At 33.3% G+C, this 22,508-nt stretch overlaps 5 protein-coding genes across 7 annotated transcripts; 3 read left to right on the top strand and 2 right to left on the bottom strand.

Annotated features, from left to right (window-relative positions):
• Positions 1 to 220: 220 nt before the first annotated feature.
• Positions 221 to 2,037, top strand: LOC106105244 (nucleoporin-like protein 2). Its single transcript, XM_013285524.1, has 3 exons — positions 221 to 433; positions 780 to 1,012; positions 1,195 to 2,037. Exons 1-3 carry the CDS (start codon positions 340 to 342, stop codon positions 1,864 to 1,866), a joined length of 999 nt encoding a protein of 332 aa, XP_013140978.1. The 5' UTR covers positions 221 to 339; the 3' UTR covers positions 1,867 to 2,037.
• Positions 2,038 to 2,110: 73 nt separating this feature from the next.
• Positions 2,111 to 5,486, bottom strand: LOC106105243 (U5 small nuclear ribonucleoprotein 40 kDa protein). Its single transcript, XM_013285523.1, has 6 exons — positions 5,287 to 5,486; positions 5,033 to 5,159; positions 4,717 to 4,920; positions 4,176 to 4,418; positions 3,176 to 3,354; positions 2,111 to 2,696 (listed from the first exon to the last, which is right to left on the bottom strand). The coding sequence occupies exons 1-6, from the start codon at positions 5,401 to 5,403 to the stop codon at positions 2,517 to 2,519; spliced, it is 1,050 nt and encodes a 349-aa protein (XP_013140977.1). The 5' UTR covers positions 5,404 to 5,486; the 3' UTR covers positions 2,111 to 2,516.
• A 115-nt stretch (positions 5,487 to 5,601) lies between these two features.
• On the top strand, positions 5,602 to 6,847 carry LOC106105273 (nucleoside diphosphate kinase 6). Its single transcript, XM_013285567.1, has 3 exons — positions 5,602 to 5,911; positions 6,073 to 6,233; positions 6,481 to 6,847. The coding sequence occupies exons 1-3, from the start codon at positions 5,703 to 5,705 to the stop codon at positions 6,624 to 6,626; spliced, it is 516 nt and encodes a 171-aa protein (XP_013141021.1). The 5' UTR covers positions 5,602 to 5,702; the 3' UTR covers positions 6,627 to 6,847.
• A 464-nt stretch (positions 6,848 to 7,311) lies between these two features.
• LOC106105271 lies at positions 7,312 to 9,512 on the bottom strand. The gene is made up of 4 exons (XM_013285566.1): positions 9,297 to 9,512; positions 8,507 to 9,136; positions 8,228 to 8,389; positions 7,312 to 7,796 (listed from the first exon to the last, which is right to left on the bottom strand). Exons 1-4 carry the CDS (start codon positions 9,328 to 9,330, stop codon positions 7,636 to 7,638), a joined length of 987 nt encoding a protein of 328 aa, XP_013141020.1. The 5' UTR covers positions 9,331 to 9,512; the 3' UTR covers positions 7,312 to 7,635.
• Positions 9,513 to 9,897: 385 nt separating this feature from the next.
• LOC106105053 lies at positions 9,898 to 20,694 on the top strand. 3 transcript variants are annotated; one of them, XM_013285276.1, is made up of 8 exons: positions 9,898 to 10,116; positions 10,296 to 10,460; positions 10,877 to 11,110; positions 11,559 to 11,676; positions 12,158 to 12,271; positions 13,099 to 13,202; positions 13,597 to 13,692; positions 20,526 to 20,694. In XM_013285276.1, exons 1-8 carry the CDS (start codon positions 9,986 to 9,988, stop codon positions 20,596 to 20,598), a joined length of 1,035 nt encoding a protein of 344 aa, XP_013140730.1. In that variant the 5' UTR covers positions 9,898 to 9,985; the 3' UTR covers positions 20,599 to 20,694. The 3 variants fall into 3 exon arrangements, with proteins under 3 accessions (XP_013140730.1, XP_013140729.1, XP_013140731.1); XM_013285275.1 differs by having other exon boundaries at positions 9,899 to 10,116; positions 13,594 to 13,692; XM_013285277.1 differs by having other exon boundaries at positions 9,900 to 10,116; positions 11,559 to 11,631; positions 13,594 to 13,692.
• Positions 20,695 to 22,508: the final 1,814 nt, after the last annotated feature.

The following is a 22,508-nucleotide window of genomic DNA, read 5'->3' as shown; positions in this document are numbered from 1 at the left end:
CTTTCTTCTGTCATCCTTGTACAGTTTTTTGGTTTGTTATATCGCATATTTTAGATATTGTGTGTACAGCAATTTTCAACTTTATGTGAAAAAACAATCAATACAACTAAATGTTTTTATCGTTTATGCTTTTTAAGAAGTAAAATACAAAATGTCAAAATTATTGACACTTGACAGTCACAACTTGACATTGACATTGACAAAACAAACTGAATTATAACGAAATTTTTATAAGTTTGTGTTTCAATATTTACGTTACAGTTTCAATGTTTTTAAAGTTTCTAAAGTTAATGTATCATAAGATTCAATTTAATGTTTTATGACCTTTAATACGTGATAATGGTGGTTTGTAAGTTTTTCCAACAAGGTTACTGCCGATATGGACAAAACTGCAGATTTGAACATGTTTATGGCTCCAAATATTCGTATCATGGTTTGTAAAATTATGTTTTTGCTTCAAATTCTTAATGAATGTTTACTATTTCCAGAGCATTCTGATCTCCAGCACTAAATGGTGATCCTACAACCAACATGTATGAAATGCTTCTCTCTACTAGTATTTGTCATGTAACTTCTTGGTAATATTTATCAGCTCACCTCAAACTGTCGAGCTGCAGCCCGACGACTATATGAGCTGTTCATGGCCTGAAATATATGATAACTAAGTTAGCTGAGTCATAAATGATCTATGCAGATACAAATTGTGCTGGCTGCAAACAGTGAGCTGATCTGTAGATTATCAATTTCAGTTGAATTACATGACTATTTATTGCTTTCAGCCAATCCTCCCGCCCAAACAGCGCCAGCCCAGTCAAATGTTGTGACAGATGAACAATTAGTAAATCAAGTGAAATCTGATATCCAAGCAGCGCTAAAGGGTGGGCAATGGATTTTATCCAGTTACGCCCCCTACAAAGAGAAGCCAGGATATCCGGGCTTGACAGATCTCTCACCTGAAGAAGCAAGGTTATTCATATATGAAGCTAAAGCAAATAATACTGTTGATCAAGCTGTAAGTATAATTAAATTATTAATAACCAAAAATTGCAGAATCTGTAATATTAAATTTTACAGTAACATTTTTTTATTGCATTGTCACATATGTTCATTGTTTACTTGATCTAGTCTCTTATTTTACCACAAAGTTGCAGGTAAAACCTAGTAAATAATAGTGTAATATTTCTTTTTCTTCAGGTGGCATACTTTGATAATCTCTATAAGGAAACAAGATATAAATATGAACAATTGCTACAACCAACAGTAAATACAATAAAAATACTAAGAAGCCTTTACAAAGGAGAGATAATTCCTCAGACATCATTCGGTACAGCAAATGATGCATCATCTTTATTCAGAAGTGCTTTAAGTAATACGAACACTGGCTTCCAGACGTTAAATCAAAATGTTTTCGGACCAACTCAACCGACTGGGGCAAAATCTCTTTTCGCTGAGGCCACAGAAGCTACTTTCGGTCCTAAAACAAGCATTTTTACATCAAATGAAACACCAAAATCTTTATTTGCACAGGAAACGCAAAAACTCTTTGGACCAACAAATAATCCAGCTAATATTTTCGCTAATGCGACACAAAATGTTTTTGGTCCAATGGAGCCGGTTAAACAAAATGTTTTTCCAAATCAACCTGCGGTTAATGTTTTTCAAAAATCTGATCCAAGTGATGTCTTTCAACGAAAAAAAACACAAAATGTTTTTAACAATGTATTTGAACAGAAATCAGATACTGTTGACAATATTTATAGTAAATTAGAAGATCTGTCTAAAGACGATTTAGAGGCTTTTAAGTGCAATGACTTTAAATTAGGTTTTATACCAGAATTGCCACCGCCAAGAGAATTATGTGTTTGAAGTTTTTAAATTAATATAGATGTATATTGTGTAATTATCCTTAAGTTTGAATAACAATTGTGTACTGAACATGATTTTACGAAATTTGATATTAAGCTATGTTTTTAATACATTTTTTATTCTATGATTGAGTCATTGATAAATGAAAAAACATTTTTAATGATTAAAAAAGGGTCAATTTGAGTACAATAGGTGTTTGTGTAAAGATAAAGAAAAAAGAATTTGGGTGCAATAAAAAATCATGTGATTTAAAACTCTTTAATTATCTTAAAATTATTTTACAACAAGATATTATACTTAACCCTCAAATACCTGAAGATTCAAATTTGATACCGGGTTTATAAATCGCATTGGGCTACAATAGATGTTATTTTAATATTTAGGCTGTGTACATTACTGTTGACTGATAATCTTCAAGTTAGAAAACATTTAGGAGCCTATCACGAAAATGTTGCTACCTATGAAGGATGGATTTCTAGGCAACAAGTTGGAATGACAACATATAAAATATTTATTTTACTATTTCTCCCCATTAGTGAACACAGAGAAGAGTACTCTTACATATTTTAAATTTGATTTAAAAAATAAGACTTTTAAGGGTTAAAGAAATTACTTCCATTCATTGCTAGGATATTTATATTCCAATCAGGTCAATGGTCAATCTCTCCGAGGTATATCTGCTTGTCACTTGAGGCTGAGAGTACGATAGACTCTGTCTGGTGGAAGTCAACGGCATTAACTGAGCCATTGTGTCCGGGAAGCTTGTACAGCACTCTACGTGACGTCGTGTCCCAAATGTAAAGGAAACGATCCGATGAACCTGCCGCTACCTATACAAACAATAAATTTTTGAACACTACATAACCAGACAGTTTAAAATATAATTGTACTAGCTTTTGCCCTCGACTCAGTGTGGAATAAAAACTAAAGTAAGTATGTGTGTTCTTCCACTTTCCTCTACGTCTGCACCAAATTTCATTGAGATCCACTTCACAGGCTACAAACTCTAACAAACATACATCCATCTATCTAAACTTTCACATTTATAATATTAATATGAAGACATTAATTGAAAATTAATATCTTACTAATATTATAAATACGAAAGTTTGGATGCATGGTTGTTTGTTATAGTTTGCCACCTAAACTGCTGAATAAATCTCAATGAAATTTGTTAGATGTATAACATAGTCTTGAAGAACATAGGCTACTTACTTTTGTTTCTTTAATTCCAGCAGACAGTGTCGGGGTTAAAAGCTAGTTTATTTATTCTGTCATATGTAAATAAAATTACGTAGGAATTCTATACCTTAGATCCATCAGCAGACCAGGCACACTTTAGGAGATTCCTCTCAAAGTTATGTTGATGTCCGGACATCAGTTTGACGCAGCGCTCCGCGGGCGCGAATGGCCGCACATCCCAGATACGTATTGTACCGTCCATTGAGTTCGACAGTAGATATGAACCATCATAGGATAGTGATAAACCTAAATAAATTGAAACATCATAGAAACGTAAAAATACACTTCTTTGTTAATTTGCTATATAGGATTTCAATCATAGTATGCTTTTGAATCTTTTTTCAAAAATAAAAACCCAAAACTTTAAGACATGGTAAAGACTATATTCAGTTTAATTTTTTATATAAGAGAAGGGGGCAAAGCGGCGGAACCACAGAGGTGGGCAACGACGCCTATACATCCGCAACACCAGAGGAACTACAGATGCGTTACCCGAAGAAATTGTAGGCTTAATTCTTTAAACAAATTGTCATTGCGAGAAAGGGATAAAAACTAACCAATAGCAAGCAAGCAAGATTGTCATAAGAGGAAATTGTTAACCAATGTCAAAAGCCTTTGTTTTTTTTTAATAGAAAAAAGCAGGCAAACGAGAAGCGAATCGCTTGATATCAAGTGATCTGACGCCCATGAATATCCGCAACGCCAAGGGAACTGCAGATGCGCTGCTGGCCTTTAAGGGAGGAATACAATCTTTTCTTTAAGGCCCTTAAGTCGTAACTGTTTGGAAATACCGAGATTTGTTGTCATTGTTGCATTTAAATTTTGACATTTGCAATTAAAGATTTATAAATTTAAACTAGAAAATGAACTTCATATAATTCTTTACATTCTGTAATGAATACTCAAACAACAATACCGACCCTTGCTATATAGCCTAAAGCATGTCCTAAGTGTAGGCCTTTATTTTATTAAAGGTGAAATTATTCAAAATTTATGCTATGATAGCTGACATATTAAATAACTAAGAAATATGTTACACTATATTATATTAGTATAGTCAGATATACCTGTGATAGTGTCAGTATGTCCTTTAATTTTATAAGATATCTGATTACTTCTAATATCCCATACTTTGACCACATTATCTAATCCTCCTGATATTATCTTCTCCGCTGTGTCGTTGAACAGGACTGAGGTAACCGGGTAGTCATTGTCAAATGAGGCTATGGGATTTCTTTTCCTTGCATCCCATAATTTAATGGTATTGTCGTCAGATGCTGACACCAATAATTCTGGACCTCGTCTTGCTCCTGAGAAATATGCATATTTTACAAAAAAATATTATACTTAACTTATGTTTTATAAAAACTGAAATAAGAAACACTTTTAATTCATACCATAATTGATAAGGTATCTTAACACATTTAGTGTTACAAATTCACAGAATAACTAAAATGAACTGAAGAAGTTGTAGTCATTGAATATTGAACATTGAACATTGTTGTGAATTTGTTACAAGTTTTTTAAAATCTAAAGAGAAAATATCTCATAAGAAGCATCTAGAATAAAAAATAAAGACATTGCTTTTACCATTGAATAATAGTTTACCTGAAACACTGTTGACAAAGTTGGCATGTCCTTTTAATTTTTTAATTCTAGTCCCGGTGGGCACATCCCATACTGCCACTGTATTGTCTGTGGCACAGGTGTACAGATGGGATCCATCAGGAGAGAAGCAGAGCTCCATTATAGCTCCCGTATGGCCCTTCATCACCATCACATTCTCACATTGACCATAGACATTCCATAGAACTGAAATATAAGAATTTTTATTTGATTATAAATAGCAAGTGCAAATTAGTGTTGTAATTCAAACTAAACATTACACTACATATGTCTTAAGCACAGTTAAAGGTATACTTACATATTTGTCTGTCAAACCCAGCAGATGCCAAGTGTTTGCCTTCAGGATGAAACTTGGCCGAGAAAATCTCACCTTGATGCCCTTCTAGTAACATTATAGGCGCGTACAGGTTGGAGGTTCTTGGTACCTTAAAAAAATAAAATAATTCATCATCAGACAGTTATAAAAGCTAAGTATAATTAGGGTGACTAATTTTAATGAGATTAAATTTAAATTGATAGTAAATCGGGTTGAATTAAGAATAATACACGAACATTAGAGGTTACAACAGCCTTTTCTCTTGTTCCCACAACTGAAATCTCATGGCGGATTTTTTTTGCAGGCACCATTGAATAATCATCTGCTTTTCGTTTTATCTCCATTTCAGGCATATTTTAATAATATAATTTGTGAAAAACTGAAAAAACAAACTTATCAACAAATTGTTTTGACAAATTGATGTCAATCAAAACGCACATAGACAAAATAGTTTTTCTAATGTTACCAGAATGGAACCATGTTTTTGCAAAGATTAAACATAACAAAAAAAAAATATATTTTTTAGACTAGCAACAAAACGCTATTGTCAGATGTCAATATTCTTGCAAGAGCACAATTTCAAAATGTTGGGAATTTCGAAAACTAAAATAGTTAATTTATAAATAAAGATGTGAATATTTACATACAAACCATGGAAAAATTACAACTGACACTAGCTATAATTAAGCCGCATGCAGTGAAAAATCCAGTCGCAGTTTCATATATAAGGAATGTAATAAAAAATAAATTTGTGGTTGTGAGGACGAGAAGAATTATTCTTGATACCAAAGAAGCTGGCGATTTTTACCAAGAACATGAAGGAAAATTCTTTTTTAATCGTCTAGTAACATTCATGGCCAGGTATGACATATAGTATTATAGTATCATACATTTAAATCGTAAGTTATTATGGGAAACCACTCCATGAAGTTTTGTCTAGTTTTCGTTTGGAAAGTAGCAAGAATTCTCCCATTAAAAGTAATCGCCTACATGATTATAATAATATTCTTTTATAATTTCAGTGGATATATAGACTTGCATGTGATAGCACACAAGAATGCCATAGAGTTATGGAGGAAAATGCTAGGTCCTACTAAAGTATATAAAGCACAATTTCAGGAGCCCTACAGCTTGCGAAGCATGTTTGGGATATCTGACACAAGAAACGTAGCTCATGGATCAGGTAAATAATTGCTATATCTGCGTTTATTAGCAACTTGCTGTAGCTCGCGACTTCGCCTGCCTAAATTGAAATATAGCCTATGTTACAGATAAATCACCTTTCTAATGGTGTAAGAATTTTTAAAAGCAGCCCAATATATTTTACATGAATCAAATACATACAAAAATACAAATTTTTATAATATCAGTATAGATTAACCTAAAAATGTTTAAGTAAGAAATTTTAAATCACATGTTCATCATTTCAGATTCAACGGTATCAGCTGAACGGGAGATAAAATTCTTTTTTCCTGACTTTTCATTTTACGAATGGCACAACAATGATGAAATAAGATTTAGGACTGGACCTATTATATTTAACAAATACCTTTTCCAACATGTTAGAAAATTGTAGCTAATTTGAAACTACATACACTCAGTTTTGTCAATTTTAACTGAAAAGTTAAACTGTTTCATTCATAAACAAAGATTTAAAACAGTTCAACTGACAGTTAATTTCTACACAAGCACAATTTTAACCGAAGCCATACTGTTTAAAACTACAAACTGATTGTATGTAGGGGATTTACTGATTAGTACAAAGTTATTTTCTTTCAGTTATGTGATAATTTATTATTGTATAAATATTATAGAAATATAATTTCTATTGAAAATTTTAGAATTAAATGTTCTAGCTAATATTTCAATCCTCATTATTGTAGTTTTGTGTTTTCTTTGTTTTGGTTATATGAAATGATTTTATGGATTTGCTATTGAATGCTATGTGAGTGCAAATCAAAATTCGATGTTTAGAAACATAGTGTTATCTTTCAGTTTCATAGGAGTTTAACTAATGTGTGAAGCTCTGGTATTACAGCCTATTCAAATATGTAATAGCATCTTAAATTCTGCCATACTTTAAGTTCAAATTCCATTAAAATGTTGACTTGACAGATTGTTAGTGACAATTATGCTTAGATCTTTTTTTTTTAAACAAAAATTTAGATCAGAAGAGAGAAAATGAAATTTTAATTGCTAGTCTTTGACTAGGCGTTAAGCAGCAATGTTCGAGTAGTTTCAGAAAATATATACAAACAGTATAAAATGTAAACTGCATAAAACATGTATTTAAAATTCCAAAACACTGTACACCATATAAACAAATGTCATTATATTAATTACAAGGAATCATATAAGATACAATTATTAATACTACATTACAAATAACCTTACGAATTCCACAAGAATTTAAAAACTATAATACTGAACGGATTGAATTTGAGATCTTTAAAAATGCAGTGCATTTTGGCAAACTAATTTAGCCAAAATAAAGCACACCATAGAAACTGTTTAAGATGGATTTTGAAAGAAAAATTCTCAAAACGCAGTCAATAAAATCAAGATTATTTTGATAAAAATTGAGGTTATTCTCCGATTTTAACATAGACCTTTGGTCTGGAGAACACCTTAATGCCCTCTTCGAGCTTCGCGAGTTGCTTTTCCAACTCCATTTTTCTATTTCGCATCCGCAGAGTGTCCGTCTTCACCGGCATTTTGTTTAGTTCACTTACGAGTTCTGCAAAGCCTGGAAATATACATTATTTTGATATATCAACATAAAGTGAAATAAATAGAAAACTTAACTGAAAACTATAATATAACAAACTAAAGTTCATCTTTGTAGCAAAAATCCTAAGTTAATGAACTTAGAAATAAGAGATTAATATGCATACTTCATTAACTTTAAATTAATATTAAAATTGCAATAGGATGAACATTTGTTGCTTTATATCTTTAAAACAGCTTAATAAATTACGATGAAATTTGAAACAGATGGAGAACAAAGTCTTGAGGAACACATAACTTTGTTTTTCTTGAATCCTGAGCAGATATAGGCAGGCATAAGTTGCTAGTTGATATGTAAAATTGAGATTGACCAAGAAAGCCAACCCCACTACCTTATGGGATACAGGTTAGAGAGAGAGAGAGTTATCAGATATATATAAAGATACAAACTGTTTCTAAGCATCCTCAATGTCTCCTTTCTCTCGGTGTCAGGCAAGGGGACATGTCCAGGAGGGCAGGTGGAGGAGTCATCGGCCTTGGCCCCTTCTATCTCCTTAGGCCCTTGCTCTTTGCGGTCACGTAAATACTTTGGCAAAACTCCTTTCTGGTAACCTGGAAGTGGAATTAACAATTAGACATACATATTTTTTTAAACTAATAGAATTGCAGTGATTAAACTAGTTTTTGAAACAAATATGACTGTAAATTTTATTTAATTAGAATAAATACCCGTTGGTAAGTATGGATCTTTTCCTTTTCTCTCAAGTATAGCATTTAAGCGACTATGAGTCTTATCCATGTCCAACCCTTCATCACCAGATCGGTATATGTTCCTCGGACTCGGTGATGACCTCCTGTTCCTTGCTGAATCTCCACTAGCGTTGGCTTTGTTGTCATTATCGTCAAAATCTTGCTTTGGATACAGTACTGTTAGTTTTGTACTTTCGTTTAACTTGTGTGCGAGATTCGACTCAATAGTTTGACAACCAATGTCCCTCAGACGACCAGATGAAATAGAATCATCATCCTCGTTCTCATCTGGGCTATCATTTTTTACTCTAGTTTTATTTCTCAATTCTTTTCGTTTTAAAAATTCAGCCATGTCGCCTTTTTTTATGCGTATATCGGGATGCCTTCTTCGTAAAGTTGGTGAATTATTTTTGGATACAACAAGTGACGGTTTGCTTTTACTTGATGATGTTGGCTTAATAATGTTTAAATTGTTGTCCGCAGACGCGGTCATTTTCCGCGGCTGTTGGACTTTTTTTACAGCCAACTCCTGCTCTCGTGGCGATTTACCCTGAAGAAATTTAAGCTGCTTCATGTTTTCTTTGATAAAGTTTTTTTTCTGTTCCTTTTCTGGAAAAAACATCGTTGATATGAAACATATGGGAATAAGGTAGAAAACACATCTTTAAATTATAAATGTTATTTATACTGTTCTTGATATATCATTGTGGTCGTGCATTAAGAGAATAAAAATTAAGATATTCAAATAAACGAATTTTTTGACACTTACTGGGCTCCGGGAATATACCTTTCAAAGTATACATTGTTAGTAAACAATAGGAACTAGCCACAGTCTAGTTACTGTATATTTACACTCGTTATTTAACGGTCATTTTAATAAAATCAACTGTTTAATAAACTAAAGTATTTAACATTTTTTGCACATCAAATATTCTGCAATTAAAAACTGTCACTTTTGTATTTGGCGTTCTGTTTTAATGTCAAGTTTCTTTTTCAAATATTTGTCAAATCAAAAAACCATAGCTAACATTTCCGGTCACGGTTTCTTCCTCTTTTAAAAATGGTTCCTTGTGAAGTGTGTAGTAAAAAAAATATCGTGCCAAGCTTTTGTATCATCAAGCTCTGGATTACATTAAACACGCTGATAAACTTATCACTTTTTGATAACCGTAAATCTAATTTAGGTATCTGAGCCAATTAAAGATAAATTAATAGTAGTTTCGTCAAAATAACATTTGCTAACTAGATAGTTTACGTAAACGTAAAAAATAATCTGAATAGATTAATCGAGTAGAAATAATGTTTTATGCGTTTTTTTACATTTTGTTAATTACTTACATTTTATAGGTTGCAGCAATAGAATTAATATTTATACTCTTTGTCCTTTCTGAAGTTTGAACTTTGTGACAAGGGAAAAACTGCTTGGCTGTTAAATTCAATTTACGAAATAAAATAATTATGTCCGCAATCAGTAGGACTTTTATTAATAAAAGTAAGTACACACTTACAAGGAGAGGTAAAAAACTATCTCTTTTTGAGGATTCCAAGTTTATAACAGCGCTACCAAAGGATGTACCAGAGAGGACTTGGTAAATCCATTTTCTTACTATTATAGTTAAAACTTATAGTTTTCCTGTTTGAAATATTAACTTTAAATATCCTATGGGAATCATGGTTTTTGATTATAGACAGAAAAACACGTTTATATCCTTATAATTTTACTTCATAAGTATTCATTATTTTTTTTATTACATCATAACGCGAATAGGGTTGATATTTTCCAAAAAGAGGAAAACGATCTCATGATATTTGACATCAGAGAGGAAATACTCGAATCAGCTTTGAACACCTGCTACCTTAACTACATGAAGAAGCAAAATGTCGCATTCACCGTACATTGTGCTGTTAAAGCTTGGCTGAAAATCATCGATTGGTATGATCCATTATTTCTTTATTAAAAAAAAAATCACCAATAGTGGTATAATGAGCTTTCTCCTATTTTATATATTGTAGTTTATCTAATGATGATGACGGTACGTTCTTAGTCCAAATTATAGCTGATTTAATGATTTTAAAATACAGCCACATTGTCGTAAATTTTTAAACATGTAGAGAGAACCCCAATCTTGTAAAAGATATCTGGAGTATAGATACAGTGGAACCTCGATGACATAAAAACCTCTATAACTTCAAAAAATAATATGTTCCCTTTCCATCAGAGCCCAAAACCTCTATTACAAAGACCCTCGACAACTTAAAACCTCTATAACTTAAAATATTTTGTGTTTCCCTTGGACTTTAACTTATCGAAGTTCTGCTGTATTAGTATTATTAAAAAATCCCTTGTAGGTATTTTTATCGTCACGATCCCGGAGAAGAGGTGTCTGCATCGCCAGCATGTTTTATACCGAAGCGTGAAGCATCCTGGCAACCCGATGAGCCTCCAGAGCCTTCGCCCCGTGATCCTTTCTGTCGACAGAAGCTTGTTGTGTTGGAAGATGAAACTAAAGATATACCTAAGGAAGGCTTTAGTATTACGTCTTTGGAATATCCGGTTATAGAGGAAATACCGGAAGAATGCTGGTTGGTTTAAAAAACAATTGCTTTCATTATAAATATTGATTATAGAAGAAATAATCTATACTAACATTGTAAAGAGGAAAGATTTGTATTTTTGTATTTAAAAACTACTGGGTTGATTTTAAAAAATCTTTCACCGTTAGAAAGCTAATTTATCTGTGAGTAACATAGGCTACATTTTTTTTATTATTTTTTAGTTTCGCGAGGACAGCAACAGTTAGTAATTTATTATGATTACATTTGGGTAAAATTATAATAACATTTTAGGGATGTTACTGGAGTTAAAAATGAGGTCAAGAATTTTTTTTTTTTACATTTTTTTGAACTTTTTTTATATTTGAACAGTTAATTTCTCGGTGTTAGAAACTTTTCCATCAACTCTACAATACGTAACGCACCCAGAACGAATGTATCTAAAAAGTATCGAGATATCTTTTCTTCTCTTATTAAGGTTTCCTGGAAGAGTGAACATACCGATAGAAGAGGACATGAGCAGTGAGGCTGGAGGATCTCAGGATTATGAAGTATCCATACAATCTTATCCATCTCTATACAATTATTCAGTGGCGGTACTGTTAAAGCTTGACTGGATTTTCTGCCTTCAAGTTAAATGAATCGTGAAAGATAGGGTTTTAGCTTTACTAAAAGCCTGGACTCGCCACTGAATTTTAAACAGTAAAGTTGCATCTAAGTTAGGTACATAGTCAAAAATGATAGTCAAAATGATTTATATGAGAACGTAATTCTATTCGAAGTCGGTTAAATATGTGCAGAATTTAATTAGAAATTGAATAAACAAATATAGCCGCCAATATCTGTGATATTTTAGTTTGTCTAATCTTATTCTTTATCCGTCAGATAAGGGTAGGCAACGCATCTGCAATTGCGGATGTCTATGGGCAGCGGTCGCTTTCCATTACGGTGGATTCAGGCCGCTTGCTCGTTTGCCACCTTATATTATAAAAAAAAATCTAATGGTCTAACTAAAGTACTATTTGTAAGGTGAAAATCGAAGTATGTATGTAAATTTTTTACTGTTATTTTTTATAGAGTAGCACCACTTCAGTGTTTACTTCCGATGATAATTTAGTAGCAGAAAGTGAGGTGCTGCAGAAAGTAACAGACTACGCTAGTGATAAAGCGTTGAAGGCTGAATCACCTAAGGTATAAGTTGCAGTAATAATATCCTGGTTCTTGTGTATATTAAAATTCGATGATGTATCAAAGTAAAGTGGTCGAAAACTAGGTCTTGCACCTTACATTTTGAAAATATCTCTGTTTTTGCACCAGTGTCTTTTCTCTATACTAATACTATAAAGAGTAAATCTGTATTTTTGTATGTATTGAAATAACTCAAAAACTACTATTCCGATTTCAATAATTCTTTCAGCATTAAAAAGATACGTTATTAGTGAGTGACAGGTCATGTTTTTTATTATTTTTTTAATTTCACGCGGACAAGGTTGCAGGCAACAGCTAATAATAACCATGTAGTAGTGGCAATATCGAAACGTTTGAAAGAATATATTAACAGAGGCAATAAAAATACGGTATCTCGCTTGAAGCCACTTATTGTAGCGTTCTTTTCTGTTGAGTTCTTCATAAATATATAAGCACTAGCTGTTCCTGTGCGACTTCATCCGCATGAAATTATGAAAATTAAATTTGATTGTTTACATGTGTTAGATTATCAATTGCAAATGTCAAAATGACATGACATGACAAACCATGGCAAGTTTGCTTCCTTGATGTTGGCAGCAACTTATGATCTCTTTCCCACATTAGGGTTTTTATATAAAACACTTACCTCTTAAGTTTAATGGCGTTAAAATATATAACCTAAAGCGTGACGTAAGTGTGGGGCTTTTTATAAAAAAGGAATTATTCAAAAATATGCTGTAATTGCTGACATTTTAGGCAACAAAGAAGTGTGTCTTTACGCTTTATTATAATAGTATAGAGTATAGATACAAGGTCGTCGCGTTGTTCAGAAGCTGTCGCGCGTGGCGCAGTCCGCGGCGACGCTGGGCAGCGCGTCTTCCGTCAAGTCCTCGCATTCCCGCCGACAGCCCTTCGTGCAGCCGCGCGCGCCCAGGTACACCTTCAGAGTTTGCACCATCATCATCACCAGCTCACTATATGTCCCCACTGAGATGCTCTAGGACTAGGCCATAGTCAACCACGCTGGCCCACTGCGAGTTGACTTCACACATATCTTTGAATAGTTTCCATATGTGCAGGCATCGCGATGTTTTCCTTGAATATAAGAATGGGTAAATAATGTATTTCGACAATCGAAAATCACATTGGTACATGACAGGATTCGAACCCAAGAACTGATTACAAGTCAAGTGCTGAAACCCTTGATCCACGCCCTGCATCACCAACACACCATCGCTTTATATACTGAGCTATATTTTCAAGGTTATGTTCTTTTTCATACCATTCTTCTATTCTTGGTTGTATTCTTCCTTGTATTTATTTAGCAGTCAGACAACGCGGTCGCGCGCCACTCTGCCCCCCCTCTCCTCCAGCTCTCAATCTCCGCTTAGCATAATCTCTGATTGCCGCCTTAGGAACTTGAGGTATGTGATTGTTACTGCGTGTAAGAACTACGGATAAGTTAGTATTTGCTTTTCTGATACTCCGGTTTCTAAGAAGAAATCAAAAGAAAACAAACAATCCTTTTATAATAAGTTTTTTTAATAACACCTTATATATTTTCTACTTTTGTCGACTGCTTCTATACCAAAATTATAAAGAGAAAAACTTTGTTTGATTGTAATGAATAGGCTCAAAAACTACTGGGCCGATTTTAAAAATTCTTTCACCGTTAGAAAGGTAATTTATCTGTGAGTAACATAGGCTACATTTTTTCATCACTTTCATATTATTTTTAAATTTCACGCGGACGGAATCGCGGGCAAAAGCTAGTCAATAATAAATACATCAGTTTTTGAATAAAGTTAACATCATTGTTTAAAATCAAGTTAACATTCACTAGAGTAATAATAAACCTCCACTCATTCTAACCTATGACAAAACACGTCTATAAAAGAGTGGGAACCATAGAGTACAATAATCCCAAAGCACAGATTATAAACACGTGCAAATCAACAATAGGGCAGTTGTTAAGGGAAACGGTGACCTGATATAGGGAAAAAACACTTTATAGACGAAGTGCGTTGACTCTCCTTCATGTCTTTGTCTTCCTTTCTGTTTAAATCTTATGGTGAATTATAATCAATGAGATGAGGGAGAGTTGAAGAAACTTGAAAAAGTTGAAAAAACCTTTATCAATGCATTATGCCGCTTGCATTTGGTTATATATTGTATTTTTAAAGTCTACTTTTTTTAAAACTTGCAAGAAAGTCGTGAATATAACATTGGTTATATATTTACTTAAATAAACGTGCGGCCGTAAAATAAAAAATGTGAGTTTATTAATAAAATGTCTCCGAGTAAGGTGAAATGAAACAAAGAAAAGTCAAGCAAGCGGTATTTTGCAACAGCTGCAATTCAATTCAATTTATTATATTTTACATTACAATGTAAGTCGAGCGTAATTTTTAAAATTGCCCTCTTCTGTAATACGGCTCGGGTCACGTGTTCGTTTGCATTCTGTTATTTCATTTTGAAAGGCAGAAAAAGTTGGATCTTTGCCAGTTTTTTTTAAAAAGAATAATAAGTACAATCGTCGTAGGCACGTATTAAAAACTGCAGCATATGTGTAAATCTCGCATTGCTGTCAAATGTGTCACTGGAGTCGTAAAGGTCGAAACTATTAAGGGAATGAGCAATTCTAATTAATAGAAAGCGAATCCGAGCGGCGTCAGCGTTAAAAACAAAATGGCGCCGGAAGGGTTGGCGCTCTTTTGTCCCGCTAAAAGCCTTTGTCTGTAATATCTGTGATGGATGACGGCGCAAACGACTGTTTTCATTTGTCGGAGTGTGTGCATTGGTTTATATGACAGTTCTTTTGTTTTACTCAGGCCGTTTCTCGAAGCGTAAACCTAATGATTCCGTCGCCATGATTGATATTTATTGTTCTCAACTTTTGTTGCCGCCATTTTATATTTCAGTCGCCGTGTTCAGTGAAAGTTATTCGATTGTCGATTGTCTATGGTACAATGAGAGAGGTGAAGCGCGTTTTATTGTAACTTGTTTTTACTTGCTTGGTTAACAAGCATTGTGTTTTGTGTTAAATTAGTGAAACATGTTTACACAAATAGAACATAAAAGGAAGATCAGTATTTTCTCGAATAAGAATAGAATTATAAGTAATAGAGGGTGCGAGGTTACTAATAATTTAAACTTCTTTACTCAACTAAATATTTGATTAGTCTTTGCATTAAATTTATGGTCAATTTGACCAGTCGTTGCAACGTAACTCCGTACCGTAACCGTAAAGGAATTTTACCTAACACCTGAGGATAATTTTCATATTTATGTTAGAGATACGTTAGTTATATTGATAATTTAGTTAGGAACTAGCTGTTTCCATGCGACTTCATCCGCATGAAATTATAAAAATTTCATTTTTTTGTTCACATTTGTCAAATGATCAAGTGCTAATGTCAAAATTACATGACATAATGTCAAACCATGGCAACCTTGCTTCCTTGATGTTGGCAACAACTTATGGTCTCTTTCCCATATTAGGGTTTTTATCCAAAATATTTACCCCTAAGTTTATCGGCGTGAAAATATATAGCCTATAGCGTGACGTAATTGTAGGGATTTTTATAATAAAAAGAGTTATTCGAAAATATGCCGAGATTGCTAACATCTTAGGCAACAAATAAGTGTGTGTTTACGCTTTATTATACTAGTATAGATATGTTCTTCAGAATAATCCTAAGATTGAATTTCCAACAGTAATAAACAATTCCATCAATTTCCATACACCACGAGTTCGTGTAATGGAACGACAGCTCATCGTATCAAATATCATTGGAATACGTATTTGGCGTGTGATTTAAAATTCCATTTCAAATGTAACCTCGCTACGGCCGTTTATTCTCAAATTCAATTTTGGTGTAGAGCTGTACGTTAACTCCGGGATGGAGCCTTGAGCGTTTCAAATTTCTCAATATATTTTTACATTTTATAAAGCATCTTGCTTGACAATTCTTAAATCGAATAGATTCATAGAATTTAGGAACGGATTGAATTCATTAGATATAGTTTATGTGACAGGAAACTGATAATCTTAACAGAGGGATTTGCTCGTTACGAAGTATTTTACCCTTTTTATCAGTAAGCATTTTTTTTTAATTTGTATTTGATGGCAAACGTTTTGTTTGAATGAATAGTTTTATGGTTTGATATTTCTGATGCATAACAGTGTGGTCGAACCCTTATATCTTTAACATGATGGATTCTTATGTTAATTTGATACATTGTTGCTCAATATGATAATCTATGAATTATCGATGTCCGACGTACGTGTCACATTGCACCAGTGGTTGACCGGGAAATTTGAAGGTGACTTGCAAATACGGATCAGAATTAGGGCTGTCAACATTGAAAATATACTCCCTTGGGACTTGTGCAAACTTGATTCCCTTGTAAACGACATAGATAGTTCTAGGGAAGAAGAAATGATGCTTTGTGTCACTATTCATTGTGACCTAAAGATATCTATGTAAAAAGCTATAAAACTATTTAAGAGTTCGTGTATGTGTTATAAACCCACATAAGCTCCATACGAACTTAAATAACTTCCATACACACCAAAAGGTGACAGCCCTAATCAGAATCAACTTGTATAATTCCTGTCAAATGATATACAGCGACTGAAAAACAAATTGTCTCTGTGTCGAAGGATACCGAGTAGGATAATGTATTTGCAATATTTTACCATATCTTTGAGGTTTTTTATTCATTTATTTATATTACACACTAGCTGTTACCCGCGACTTCGTCCGCGTGGTATTAGAAAACATACGAACTATATAAATAACAAAAAACTACGGGTATCTAGGGAACCGGACATTTCTCAGGGACGAACCTTATCTCAAGTGTACCTAGACTTTGTTTTATATCTGTGCCAAATTTCATTAATATATGTTAAACCGTTATAGAATAATCGACTAAACATTATAAAACTAAATTAATGAATCCAACAGGAACCGTAACTATTCCCGGAATAACAAGTAGCCTATGTGTTCTTCCAGACTATGCTCTACATTTGTGCCAAATATCATGGAAATTCGATCAGCCGTTTAGGTTACAAACTCTAACAAACATCCATCCATCCATCTAAACTTTCGCATTTATAATATTAGTATGATATAACTCCCGTACCCAGTTGTTTAGTGGTCACTAAGGGAACCAATTGTAGGTTTAGTATGATAAATATACATTAAGCTATTATGTAAGTAAGTAACATATTTCTGAGTTTGTTGGCACTACTCTTGTCTTGTTTGTTTGAACGTTTTAACAACGGCGGAGTATAAAAACATCTGTACGTTGTCCACTAGACCATTAAAATACCACGACCACACTAACAGGACTTAAGTAGGACCAATTGCGAGTTTTATGTGTGCGTGTTTAGTCCTAATTTTAATCCTTTTCCCTTAACACCTTTTCTTGTTTAAAGAATAGTAAGGAGAGGTCCATTTAGCAGAGAAGAGCATAGAAATATCTTCTTTCTGTGCGTCTCCTGTTTTCTTTCGAATTCAGTTCACCGTTTTTTTTTTTTTATAACATAAGATGGCAAACGAGCAAGGTGCCACCTGAATCCGCCAAAATGGCGAAGCGACCGCTGCCCATAGACATCTGCAATTGCGGATGCGTTTCCTACCCTTATCCGACGGAGGAGGAGACGCACATAAAGAGGATATTTCCTCTTCCTATGCATCTCCTCCATCGTTAAATCCACTTCCCCTTCCCATCCTCTCATAAGAAAAAGGTGGTAAAGAGAAAAGGGATTTAAATTAGAAGTTTGCTCGTTTTCCTATATTATAAAAGTTTATTTCCATTATATAAGCTTTTATAACGTATTTGTGAGTGAAGGTCTGAATAATATAGTATTTTTTTACAACAGGGACATAGAATATCAAGTGCTTTATAAAATCCTAAACAGAATGTAAATACAATAGCGAGGGTTCCAGACTTATTATAATATTGTTTACTCCATATGAAGGTTGAAGGCAGAAAAAAATTGTTTATCGTATGGCGTGATCATGTCCCCACTTATTTGTATAAATGTGTTTACTTTTAAAAACCGACATGTCGATTATTGTAGTAAATTTTAAATAAAAAAATAGTTTACTATGTAACTATTCAAGTACGCATTTATCTGATATGTTTTGTTTTACTTTATTATTTTCATATTACAAATGCGAAAAATATGTTTGTTAGCAAGATAACATCAGCAAGTAACTCCAAAACGATATAGGGATAAATTACTCTCAAGAAAAGCTAATCGGAAAAAAATAATTCCGTTTGAAGTTACAAGTAAAAGCTAGTTAAAATTATTAAGATAATGGAATACACGGAATTCATTCCTTTTTTTATTTTTAATAATCGATCTTGTTAACATGCCTTGTTGATTTTATTCGTAGAAATGATCGCATGGTAACAAGATTCGAATGTTTAGATCTCAACTGTTCAAAATTCATGAGCCGTCCAGCAAATGTATTGAAATTCGGACAATGGCTTTAAACGAGTGATTTTATACAGCATGCTCGCTGGCGCATAATCGCAGTTATATTATACAGGTTAAAAGGGGATTCGAACCTGCGACGGTGAGGTTATCGGGCACTCACCCTATGTCAATGACACTGGGTCGGAAGGTTCTGGAAACTTCGAGAGAGAACTGTAGGTGGGATAAATTGTACTTGGTATTTGATACAAGTTACCTCACGGAGGGTACGTAGAGTAATACATTATGCCATTTGAGTACAAGTTCTTTGTGTTTAACCATAACAAGGCTGTGATTAAATATTGATTTTTTACATTTAATTTTGGCGCAATAAAATTTGACAGTTCTTTGTTTTTTTAATCGTTTAGAAACAGTTATACGTTTTATTTCGACAATCATTAAAATAAATATCGAATTAATAATTGAATAATCGATAACGATTTTAGTTGAAGGGAAGAATGTTTCTCTTGAGAGTGAAAATAATTCCTTGAAATACGTACATTGTTTGACAAGAAATTTCTGAATTTAATATACTGGACGTCAATTATGCATTTTTTATATCCCTTAAACAAAAATAGATTAGCGAAGTATCGCTAATCTATTTTTGTTTCTAAAATTTTCCTTTGTTTCTTTTACTTTTTCCAATGTTTACTGGACCAAGAGTCGTCGAAATCATAGTTAAATGCATCACATAACATTGCAGTATACTGTTTGTAAAAATTAGCCTAACAAAGTATTTGAAAAGTACACAAAAGGAATTCAGTACACTTTTATGATTTTGCACGTGTTGACCACCTGAAAACTTTCACTTTGGGATTATCAACTTTATTATAAAGGGATATGATTAAAAATGACTTTGCAATTGATGAATGTGTAATATCAGAGAAGGGTGCAGTGATTTCTTTGTGCGGTTCCCAGTTGCCAGTTTGTCTCGTTTGATGCTCGTTTGGTGAGGTTTAACGAACCCGAATGGACGGGGTCAACGAATTGGAGCTTCGGGGACAATTTAATGGACTTCCTTGTCACTGCTTGAACTAGTTGTTTAGTTAGGATGTTGATAGATTAGGGTGTAACATCATTTTTTATTTGATTATTTAGTTGTCAATAATTTTGTCTGGTTAGAATTACATTTTAACAATACATTAAAGCAAATTTAGCTTTAAATATTATGTTTATATAAAATTTATGTACTTAAACGTTTAGTTTATAAGCTAAAATGTATTAGACAGACAATTTAAATGATAGAGATGAGCCTTACTCCTAGTCGATTATAAATTACCTTTGTTTTGTTACACTGTAGTGTATTACCACCCTAACTTTCCCATCAACTAAGCGACCGATCATACGACACTTAAAATGAAGATTGCTTTGAAAATGTTGCGAAATAGACTTGTATCTATTATTTGATGGATCTTTTCTTAGTTGTTTAAATTTCTCCCGCCCCTTATTTTTCTCTCTCGTGACTTAAAAAAAATAATAAAAAAAAACATAGCTTATATTACGTACAGAAAAATTACCGTTCTAATGGTGAAATATTTTTTTAAATCGGTCAAGTGGTTTTTGAGTTTTTTCAACACATACAAAATACAAATCTTTTCTCTTTATAACACTAGTATAGATATAGATTATTGAACAAGTAAAGTAAAATTTTCGCAGTTGGACAATTTAGGAAGTATCGCGCGCTTTTCTCGTACCGTTCTCTTGCTGAAACCATTCTTAAATTTGATTTAGGAATGTTTTATTTTTAATCGGTTACTTTTTCTACAGGTTGGATACACAATTTGAGGTGGGCTCTGAGAAGGTTGAATTATCGTCAGTGGAAAATGTAAAAAAGAAGTAACTACTGAAGTTTCCTGAAAGAAATTTTCAGCAATTTACTATTTTCAGTTATGAGTCAGTATTTTGAGTTTTAATTAATGCGTTCTTAGCATATTTAATTATTTCAAATAAAGATTTTTACAAATATTTTCAAGTTTTTTTTTTAAATTACCATTATAACTCACTTGTACACTAAACTATTTAAAACCCGGAAAGTATGCATTACAGTTTATAAGTTTTATATTTCTTTTGTGTCAAAACGTTTCCTTCACAACTTTTTTATAATTTCCACCGTAATGTTGGTACTACTGAGGCTGGTGTCGGCTGACATTTTGATAGATCCCGGGGTAATATCTCTGATATTTACATGATTATGCGCATACAGAGCGACAATAAAACATTATAATATAGCGGCTGCATAAAATTGTCGGTGACAGCGTGATATTGAATCTGTTAGAAAATATTAGAATTTACTTGAAACCTAAAGGCGCAGTTTCATTAGTGGACACACGATTTTTATCAGAACAGTCCGATCGTTCAGATACATCTTACAAAACTAGGAACTGCTTAGTTCTCTTCTTCTTATTTTTTTTTATAAGCAAGGGGCCACCTGAATCTACCGAAATGGAAAGCAACCGCTGCCCATAAACATCCGCAATTGCAGGTGCGTTAGCTATACTTAATTGACGGAGGAAGAGACAAAGTTAAAGAGGACATTTCCCCTTCCTATGCGTCTCCTCCACCGTCAAATCAACTAAGATAGATTTACCTGAAAGATCCGACTTTTCAGAAAAAATTGACCGTTTATAGATAAGAAGCTATATTTTGTTACAAGATTGTAGGGATAAATATGACGTCGATGATAACGCAAGTGTAAAATTGTATTGATAGCTTTATCTTACAAACTAGCTTTCGCCCGCGACTTCGTCCGCGTGGAATTAAAAAAAAAACAAACGTAAGTAGCCTATATGTTCTTCCGACTATCATCTACATCTATGCCAAATTTTACCAAGATCCGTTCAGCAGTTAAGGCTATAAGCTCTAACAAACAATATACTAATATTATAAATGCGAAAGTTTAGATGGTTGGATGTTTGATAGAGTTTGTAGCCAAACTGCCGAACGGATCTCGATTAAATTTGGTATTGATGTGAAGTGTATTCTTGAAGAACACATACTTTTTAATTTCACGCAGACAGAATCGCGGGCAAAAGCTGGTATTGTACATTTTTCTTACTATTGTCGGTGTTACATTACAGAGTCTGTACAGGTGTCGTATTGGATTAGTAGATATGTCTTGGGGGAGTGACAGAGCTCGTTTGGTTGCTACGTGGGACCATAGCGATGGATGATGCGGACTTTGCATTTTTTTCGTAGGTGTGTTATGTAGGTTGACCATAAAGCAGATTGTTTTTTACACAGTAATTATACCAGCGTTATGTTATGACACACATATGAGACGAATTGAATGAACTGTAACCTTATTAAAACACCAAAAAATAACTTAAAACCTTAAATTCTAAATTAAACATTCTAAATTTAAGTTTATGAATAGAGTTTCTTTTAATTAAAAACATTTGTTGGATTTTCACAACTTTGTAGGAAATATCAGAAGATGTATTACATCGTGGTAACCCTATCCGATTGATGCTTAACTATGACGTCACGTCGCATCCCCTATCAAGCCCGCACGTGACAGCTTGCAGCGGGTAGCTCTTGTAAGCCTATCTTACCTCACCTATACACGTCGTTTTCAAAGCATACATACAAAGAAATATTTCATTACTAGCTTTCCCCTGTGATTCCGTACGCGTGAAATTAAAACAGAAGTAAGTAGCCTATATTTTCTACAGACTTTGCTCTACACTCATCATCATTCTCCTTATCCTATTCCCGTAGTGGCGCAACAGATTCTTGTCCTCCACATAACTA

Source organism: Papilio polytes, unplaced genomic scaffold (genome assembly GCF_000836215.1).
Source record: "Papilio polytes unplaced genomic scaffold, Ppol_1.0 DF823177.1, whole genome shotgun sequence".
Classification (NCBI taxonomy): domain Eukaryota; kingdom Metazoa; phylum Arthropoda; class Insecta; order Lepidoptera; family Papilionidae; genus Papilio; species Papilio polytes.
Note: the sequence above shows the minus strand (reverse complement) of the source record. Positions and strands in the feature narration are given on the sequence as shown.

Bases quoted from the DNA above. Each gene is read 5' to 3' on its own strand.
- LOC106105244 (XM_013285524.1), top strand. From the start codon at position 340: ATGGTGGTTTGTAAGTTTTTCCAACAAGGTTACTGCCGATATGGACAA. The intron at 434-779 runs GTTTGTAAAATT...TATTGCTTTCAG, and splicing joins CTCCAAATATTCGTATCATG to CCAATCCTCCCGCCCAAACA. The intron at 1,013-1,194 runs GTAAGTATAATT...CTTTTTCTTCAG, and splicing joins ATAATACTGTTGATCAAGCT to GTGGCATACTTTGATAATCT.
- LOC106105243 (XM_013285523.1), bottom strand. From the start codon at position 5,403: ATGCCTGAAATGGAGATAAAACGAAAAGCAGATGATTATTCAATGGTG. The intron at 4,921-5,032 runs GTAAGTATACCT...CTTATATTTCAG, and splicing joins TGGGTTTGACAGACAAATAT to TTCTATGGAATGTCTATGGT. The intron at 4,419-4,716 runs GTAAACTATTAT...CATATTTCTCAG, and splicing joins CTTTGTCAACAGTGTTTCAG to GAGCAAGACGAGGTCCAGAA.
- LOC106105273 (XM_013285567.1), top strand. From the start codon at position 5,703: ATGGAAAAATTACAACTGACACTAGCTATAATTAAGCCGCATGCAGTG. The intron at 5,912-6,072 runs GTATGACATATA...TTATAATTTCAG, and splicing joins CTAGTAACATTCATGGCCAG to TGGATATATAGACTTGCATG. The intron at 6,234-6,480 runs GTAAATAATTGC...TCATCATTTCAG, and splicing joins AAACGTAGCTCATGGATCAG to ATTCAACGGTATCAGCTGAA.
- LOC106105271 (XM_013285566.1), bottom strand. From the start codon at position 9,330: ATGTATACTTTGAAAGGTATATTCCCGGAGCCCA. The intron at 9,137-9,296 runs GTAAGTGTCAAA...TGTTTTTTCCAG, and splicing joins AGGTATATTCCCGGAGCCCA to AAAAGGAACAGAAAAAAAAC. The intron at 7,797-8,227 runs GTTTGTATCTTT...GTATATTTCCAG, and splicing joins ATTGAGGATGCTTAGAAACA to GCTTTGCAGAACTCGTAAGT.
- LOC106105053 (XM_013285275.1), top strand. From the start codon at position 9,986: ATGTCCGCAATCAGTAGGACTTTTATTAATAAAAGTAAGTACACACTT. The intron at 10,461-10,876 runs GTATGATCCATT...AATCCCTTGTAG, and splicing joins TGGCTGAAAATCATCGATTG to GTATTTTTATCGTCACGATC. The intron at 12,272-13,098 runs GTATAAGTTGCA...CGCGTTGTTCAG, and splicing joins TGAAGGCTGAATCACCTAAG to AAGCTGTCGCGCGTGGCGCA.